Genomic DNA, 8,054 nt, shown 5'->3' with positions numbered 1-8,054 from the left:
TACATTCTGCAGCATGGTGCTGCGCGACGTGACGTTTCATCATGCCGCTTGTACTTTCTGCAAGTGGAGCAGCACCTTCAAGGTTTCTCGACCGGAATATCGATTTGTACCGAAATTCCTTATGCGTATTGCAAAACAAAGGAGATGGATTAAACTCTGATCTGTATCTACTGTTATGCAATACCGTATGCCTTATGGGAATGGAATTAATGTAATTAAGGTACAAATCGACATCCGGTAGAGATACCATAAAGGTGCGTATTCAACTCCTAGCGATCTACCGCTTTGGGCAGTTGGGCAAAATGGTGAGTGATCGACATATCAGCTTGCCGCTGCGCCGCTGGTCACCGCCAGTGTTTCTAGTGCGACTGCACAGTGAAGCATCGACAACAACGCTGCAAAGCGGGAAGGAAGTAATCAGTTTATCCTTTCATTTTCACATCTGTTTTTTCTAAGTGTGGCTTTAAACATACTTGGTGCGTTTAAATTATGCTTAGTGAATATGGATGCGCTGTTGAAGATCACTGAATCGTGTACAGGCTTGACATGATCATAAATCATTTTCTCTTCCTTGCATCGTTTGATATTGACACATAAGGGTAATTGTTTCGCATTTTACTTTGATATTCTCGAGCTCACGCTTTTTTCTTACATGACTTTTGTAATTTTTCTTGCTTCTTCTACAAGAAATTAAAAGTTTTCTGTAGGCAGTTTCGCCGGCAGTTTCTAATTTTATAACACTATCAATTTCGTTTGATTCGAAACCATTTTGATAATATTCCCGGTAACGAAGCGTCACTGTAATGTTATACCACCAATATAATTAGCAAATAAAGATTCATGACGCCAAAGTGAAATTAATAGGCCCTTGTCATAAGCATAAAAGTTCCATGAAAGAGTTACACAAATTAATACGTTATTCGAGTTCGAAAGGTGTATTCAAAACTTTTGTTAATGAACAAGGCCATCATAAGGGAGGATGGGGCATTTTGAGATTTCGAGAGAGAAACGAACTTCAAGAACAAAACAAAATAAAAAAAACAAAGAAATGAAATATAAACAAAGATATCCTTAACATTATAAATTCCAAATATTACGAGTTACTAAGTTATCGATATTGTAACATTTCCATAAGAAATAGAATTGTATTTTTTTTCCACAAAATAATAGTTTTCACTGTCCTCTTTTAATTTTGGCTCAAACAGATGAGGCAATATAAAAAAAACGTGTACGTACAGTGTTATAAGGATATCACGTATATGTTCGACATATATTTCGATCACAATAATAAAACGTACAAATAGGCAGTTTATTTAAGAAATAAGGGTAATGCATTATCCTTTACACGAAAATAATGTGTCCGAGGCAGTAAAAACGTAAATATTTATTTAAACGTTTTTACTGCCGAGGACACATTATTTGCGTGTAAATGATATTGCTGCACCCTTTATTTCTATTCTTTACCACAAAATAGTGCGATTTAAAGAGAAAATATCACATTTTTGCCCAAAAATTTCAAGTTATTTACGCGTAGCCAAAACGTAAGTGATAGCGAGTATTGCAGAACGCGTAACCAAGCGTAATGCTTTGCGTAGAATGCGTAACGACGCTAATATACAGCATCGTGTTTTACTGTGTGCTGTGATGCGAGAAGAACATAAAGTTCGTTGCCCCGGCCACTTTAGTGCTAATTAATGGTCTTTCACGTGACGCGTTTCAACAAATCACCGTGCGCGATTTTGAATAATGGGTCGTGGGGGTAATAGAATAGTAAATCTCGGATTTTATTATTATTATTATCAAAGCACATTTGATTAGTGCAAAAATCTAGATTTCTAGAAAATTGAAGGCGGGCTCGTGATGAGAGCGGGCACGTGAGAAAATATTACACTATGGCTTTGAATAAAGCAGAAGAACAGGCAAAGGATCAGTCCCAATGCTGTGCCACGAATCATTTACTCCGCTTATCTGTATATTGTAAAGTCTCCCACTAAATCTACTTTCTTCATGTATCACACACGAGTTGGCAAACACCGAACGTCTCTGGCTTGTCACTTCAACACGTACACATAGCCATCTGACTTCTGAGATGTCAACATCACATCACGTAGTCATCTGTAACATCACAACTTTGAAGCCATCCAAGCCGCCTCTGTATGAAGCTGCAATTCGCCTAGCTTGGTAAATATGTCGAATACAGAGCAAAGTACATGGTATCAAACCATTGATAATGCCACCAATTTGGTGTGAAGTTAAAACCGACGCGGCGGTCTTCACCCCAAACGGTGCACCATTTACAACGTGTGAGTTGGTAGGCCACTGGTATAATAAAACGAACTTGAAACGATGTTTGACTTGGTAGTGATTTTATAACTTTCTGTCCATTGTTCCTCCCATAGTATAGATACAAAAAATAATGTATAATATAACTGATTTCTCAGTGCTACAACCCCATATCTGTCTGGCAAGAGATAGAGTGACCTCTCTTCTCTCGCGCCCTCTCGCGCCCATGCAATCTCGTAATCTGATTGGTCGAGATTGCATCTTTTTGCGTTTCTATTGTTCCATACTAGATCGGAAGAACTCGGCAATGGTCTGTTATGAAAGAATCGAAGACGTTCGGAATCGATTGGAATCCGGAATCTGAAATCGTCTCGATATAGTTTTGGATACACAATCAATGTGACATTTCCAAGTGAGACATTTCCAAGTGAGACATTCGTCTATTAGTACAGCAAGGAATTTTGTTTGATGCATTCCTTCTAAAGTCGTATGATCTAGTGTGATTTGCAGGTTTTGATTCATCGATGTCATTTTGGGTGTGCCAAGTAACATGTAATTTGTTTTGGTGGCATTTATTGACAACTTATTAGCTTTAAACCAATAGCTTACTTCCATTAATTCTTCATTAACAATGTTTATCTGGCGTTCTACGTTTTTATGGGAGTATAAAATAGTGGTATCAAATACAAAAAGGACGAATTCGGGTACTTTGGATGCATTTGGATACGTATAGTTCGTCTAAAACAATGACAAACTATACGTTTACAGCATTACAAATCTCACATTTCAAAACAACAACTTTGGCGGAAATTTGTTGCCACACCAGCACGTTCTGGCGACATTCCGTTCTAAAGATATGAACGAAAACGTAATTTCAGATGATTTTTTTAATATGTCACTCAGACAACCTTGGCGGAAATTCGTTGCCACACCCGCACGTTCTGATGTTAAAAGCACTCAATCGAAGCTAAATATGTGATAGTTCCGTATTATTTTGTATAATAGCTGTAAATGCACATTCAGATTACACTCGCCCCTCCCCACCCCCCATTTTTCAATGTTGGGAGACTGTAAGGTAGAAATGATGACGATTTTGTCCAAATCAACATTGCAATAGGGGAGCGGGGAAGGATGTTGGCCAATTAACGCTCAGGTGTGGCAACATTTTCCGCCAAGGTTGAAGACGGAGGCACATAAATCTAATATACCACTCAGTCATTTTGGTGGGACATAGATTTGTTGAAGAAAGGAGGTGATATTCGGCCAATTTTAACATCACGTTTATTCGTTTATTATTTAGTACCGCACCTTGCCCTAAAATATGGCTCCCGCCATCACATTCGCCTTTATATAGGCATTGAGCACAGAAAATGAGGGCAGCATACATAGTTTACATATAACTATTGAAATCGCAATGCTCCTCCGTTACGCTCAATTTCCATGGTACAAATCTTCACTCACCATAAAGAATGTCATGGTGTGCATCGCATATTAATAGCAAGTGGAAGGAGGGGTGGGGGTTAAACTGGCAAGTTTCCGCAAGTAAAGGGGAGTGAAACGGGCAAGGTTCCTCAACCGTATAGTGCACACTCTAAACTCACTAGCTCTCACTGAATCAGAGCACACTCTGTGCCTTTGGTCTCCTAAAACTAACCCTAATACTAACCTACCCTAATTCTACATATTAAACCTAGCACAAACATATCCAAACATATCCAAACATACCCATAACCTAAATCCTAACTCTATTCCTGAGCTACCCCTACCCTAACCCTATTCCCATATAGCCAAACCTGATATTGTGGGGGCAGGTTCTGCATGGATAATGAATTGTTAATTTTATCTCGTAACTTCGTTCGAGATTCCGTGAGATCCCGTTTGCGCACGCGTGGTCAGAACGTTTGTGCAACGTGTGTGTGAAGCACATTTCGTTGTCGATATAAGATATTTTCTTGCAAGAAAATACATAATTTACAGAATAATCTTCGACTAAGCTTGGAGATTATCTTTCTTATATATATTTGGAATCAGATATATAAAGTATCCGAGATTGTCATTCTCTGAAATGGAGAAAACTCGGGTTGAAGATTCCACGCCGAGCGGTGGAAACGGCCAAAAGGAAGTCTTACTGCCGAATTCGGCAGCCAAGAAGCCGATTCCCACAGCAAAGGCAAAGGCGAACAGCGCTAAGGCGCCGCCGAAGAAAGCTGTTAAAACTCCGACCAAGGCTGTAAGCAGCTCCGGTACGGACATTACTAATATGCAGAATGAAATTGGGAAGTTAGCCCAAACAATGGACATTCAACATAAGCAGCAAACAGCTTTCCAAAACATGATAATACAGCTGTTGACTCCTCCTGTTGGGGACATGGACGATAACAGTTCAGTTACCAGTGATGGCATGCCTGGTGATACACTCGCCGATAAATCGGGGATGTATAGATTCATTGATCATGCTATTTCGGACAGTGAATATAATGATGAAGACGAACCAAGTGGAAGCACTGTTGGGATAGCCGTAGAATCAAAAAAGGGCGATGTGAATGATATGCAAATACCACTGCCAGTGGCTCTTTGGAGGAAGGTGAACCTATCAGACAAAAAACAGCAAATGCTTTAAGTTGTCTGATGGTGTCGGACATGGCTGAAGAGGCAAAAACAAAGGCGTATGATAGATACCAAAAACCGAAGAACTGTCCTACTTTACGGGTGCCCAAGGTAAACCCCCCTATTTGGGACCATCTCTCTCCGGCCACACGCTCCAAGGATGTTAAGATCCAAAATGCAATGAAGCCTATGGTAAAAGGGCTTATTGCCATGGCCAAGACGCCAACACCGTCACAAGAACAAGAAGAAGGGCTAGCGTTGATAGCCCATGCATACTTTGAAATGAATAATCTCAGGAAAGAACTCATCAAGCCCGAGTTAAATAAGAGATATGTTCATTTGTGCAAACCAACTGTAAAGCCAACTGAGTGGCTTTTTGGGGATCAGCTGTCTAAAACAGTAAAAGATCTTGATGAAGAACAAAAAGCAGCTGGTGTGATGCGTGGTTATGCTTATGGCGGTCGCACATTTACTAGTAATTATGCTGGTCGACCATTTAGGAAGAAATTCTACAACCACCACAACAGTGCACCCTACCATGGGGCTGGATGGCAATCCGGCAAGAGAGGTGGCAAATCGGCTGCAAGCACATTTGCCAACCCTTTTTTAGGGAAGAATGTTTATCAGCAGCTACTGAAAGCAGCTCAAATGACTCAAGGCCAATACCAGTATCAACAGAGACCGAAGTACCAGAACCAAGCCAGGTTCCCACCGAATCAGGCGACACAGTCACAGCCCAAGAAACAGTAAAGACTGCAGACAAAGCAAAGCAGGTAAGATTGCCTGAAATAAAACAACTTTCTGTAGGTCAGTTGAGGCTAAACAAATGGAGAGAAATTACAAATGATAACTCCATTTTGGAAGCAGTTTCGGGGTATAAATTAGAATTTGAAGGCTTGCCACCTTTTCAGTTCTGCATGCCGCGGCCATATAGATTAAAAACACAAGAAGTTGAGGCCGTTGATGCAGAATTGATCAGATTGATAGAGAAAAATGTCATAGTAAAGACAACATTTGAATATGGCCAATTCATTTCTAACATATTTACTAGGCCTAAGAAATCAGGTGGCTACCGTATGATCTTGGATTTATCGGATCTCAATAAGTATCTGAAGTATAACCATTTTAAAATGGATACATTTGAAACGGCTGTGACCTTGATATCCCGAAACTGTTATATGGCCTCAATTGATCTACGGGATGCATATTATCATATTCCTATAGCAAATGATCACAGGAAGTTTTTGAAATTCATGTGGAAAGGTCAGCTTTACCAATATTGTGTCTTACCAAATGGACTCTCCTCGGGCCCTAGAATATTTACCAAAGTGCTAAAACCTCCTTTTGCCAAGTTACGTGAACTTGGACATAGTATTATGGGCTATATAGATGATACTCTTATAGTTTCAAGTTCCAGTGAAGATACAGAACAGGCAATTAACAGTACCTCACAGCTGTTGACAGAGCTGGGGTTCTCAATACATCCTGATAAATCAATATTTACTCCGGTTCAGAGGATCGAGTTTTTAGGATTTATTATTGACTCAACCAAAATGAGAGTAGAATTACCTCAAGCCAAAAAAGAGGAAATAAAGCTGGTTTGTAAACAGTTACTTGACACATTGTTCCCAAGTGTAAGACTAGTGGCTATGGTAATAGGGAAACTAGTAGCGGCATTACCAGCTGTTCAATATGGCGCCCTCTATTATAGGGAACTGGAAAAGGAAAAGACCAAAGCATTGAAGAAAATTTTTGGTCATTTTGATAGATCAATGAAATTGTCAGAGGCAGCTCATGCTGAGCTGCATTGGTGGATTGACAATGTAGACGTTATGTTTCGTGACCTGGATAAAGGAAAGCCCACATTAACTTTAGAAAGTGATGCATCAGGGGCCGGATGGGGGGCAACAGATGGTAATGTTGCTATTGGTGGTAGATGGAACCCACAAGAGGCATGTATAGCCCAAAACAATGAAATAAACTATCTTGAGCTTCTGGCTGCATTTTTAGCAATCAAATCGTTTTGCAGCAATATGCATAGTATACATGTGCGACTAAAGGTAGACAATACCACTGCTGTAGCGTATATTAGAAATATGGGTGGTACTAAATCGGTAACATGTAATGAACTAGCAAAAGAAATATGGGAATGGTGTATTTCCAGAAACATTTGGATATCAGCTGAGCATTTGCCAGGTGTACAGAATGTAGTTGCTGACCAAAAATCAAGAAAATTCAGTGACCAAACTGAGTGGATGTTACATCCAACAATTTTCTCCAAGATTTGTCAGGAGTTTGGCACCCCAGACATAGATCTTTTTGCATCCCGATTAAACAAGCAAATGTCACGATATATATCGTGGAAGCCAGACCCAGGGGCGGAGAAGATAGATGCATTTTTGAGTGATTGGTCAGGTTGGTATGGCTATGCATTTCCACCGTTTTGTTTGATCGGGAAATGTTTACAAAAAATAGAGAATGATACAGCAGAAGTACTCATGGTTCTACCTAAATGGCCAACACAAGCATGGTTTTCAAAGATGTTGAGGTTGTTAATAGCTGATCCTATCATATTACCTCAAATACCAAATTTATTGATACAACCAAGCTCGGAGGTGCAACACCCACTTAACAAAAAATTGTTTCTTTTGGCTTGCAGATTGTCCGGCAATCCTACTCAAGCACAGGAATATCGGAGAGGACTATCCCAATTCTACTCGCATCGTGGAGAAAGTCGACTCAGAAACAGTATAATGTCTACATTCAAAAGTGGTTGGATTTTTGCCATCGACAGCAAACAAATCCAGTGCAGACCACTATAACTCGGGTGTTGACTTTCTTAACTGAACTACATTTGGACAATAAATTAGGATATGCTGCACTTAACACTGCCCGCTCAGCATTGTCAACTTTTGTTAGGGGCTGTGCAATAATTATGAGCCCTTGTAGAGGGTAAAATTGGGGAGGGCGGGAAAGGGGGGGCAAGCAATTTTTGGCAAGCCGAGAGGGGGGGGGGCAAGCGATTTTTGGCACGCATTCACGGGGCACCTTTTAATAAAATGCTTTAAAAGGCTTAGGAAAACGGTACGGAAACGCTTAAATATGCAAATTTTCCTGCTCGCTGCGCTCGCAACATACATCTAGACCATTTAAAGTTTGGAATT

The 8,054-nt window shown here is 40.2% G+C and overlaps 1 protein-coding gene across 1 annotated transcript; it reads left to right on the top strand.

Annotated features, from left to right (window-relative positions):
• The first annotated feature begins 4,348 nt into the window (after positions 1 to 4,348).
• LOC140163834 (uncharacterized) lies at positions 4,349 to 7,798 on the top strand. Its single transcript, XM_072187148.1, has 3 exons — positions 4,349 to 4,719; positions 4,851 to 5,663; positions 7,550 to 7,798. Exons 1-2 carry the CDS (start codon positions 4,349 to 4,351, stop codon positions 5,638 to 5,640), a joined length of 1,161 nt encoding a protein of 386 aa, XP_072043249.1. The 3' UTR covers positions 5,641 to 5,663; positions 7,550 to 7,798.
• The last annotated feature ends 256 nt before the right edge of the window (positions 7,799 to 8,054 follow it).

The sequence above is a fragment of the Amphiura filiformis genome, chromosome 11, assembly GCF_039555335.1.
Source record: "Amphiura filiformis chromosome 11, Afil_fr2py, whole genome shotgun sequence".
Taxonomy (NCBI): Eukaryota; Metazoa; Echinodermata; class Ophiuroidea; order Amphilepidida; family Amphiuridae; genus Amphiura; species Amphiura filiformis.
This window is presented reverse-complemented; position numbering and strand designations above follow the sequence as displayed.

Bases quoted from the DNA above. Each gene is read 5' to 3' on its own strand.
- LOC140163834 (XM_072187148.1), top strand. From the start codon at position 4,349: ATGGAGAAAACTCGGGTTGAAGATTCCACGCCGAGCGGTGGAAACGGC. The intron at 4,720-4,850 runs GTATAGATTCAT...TACCACTGCCAG, and splicing joins CTCGCCGATAAATCGGGGAT to TGGCTCTTTGGAGGAAGGTG.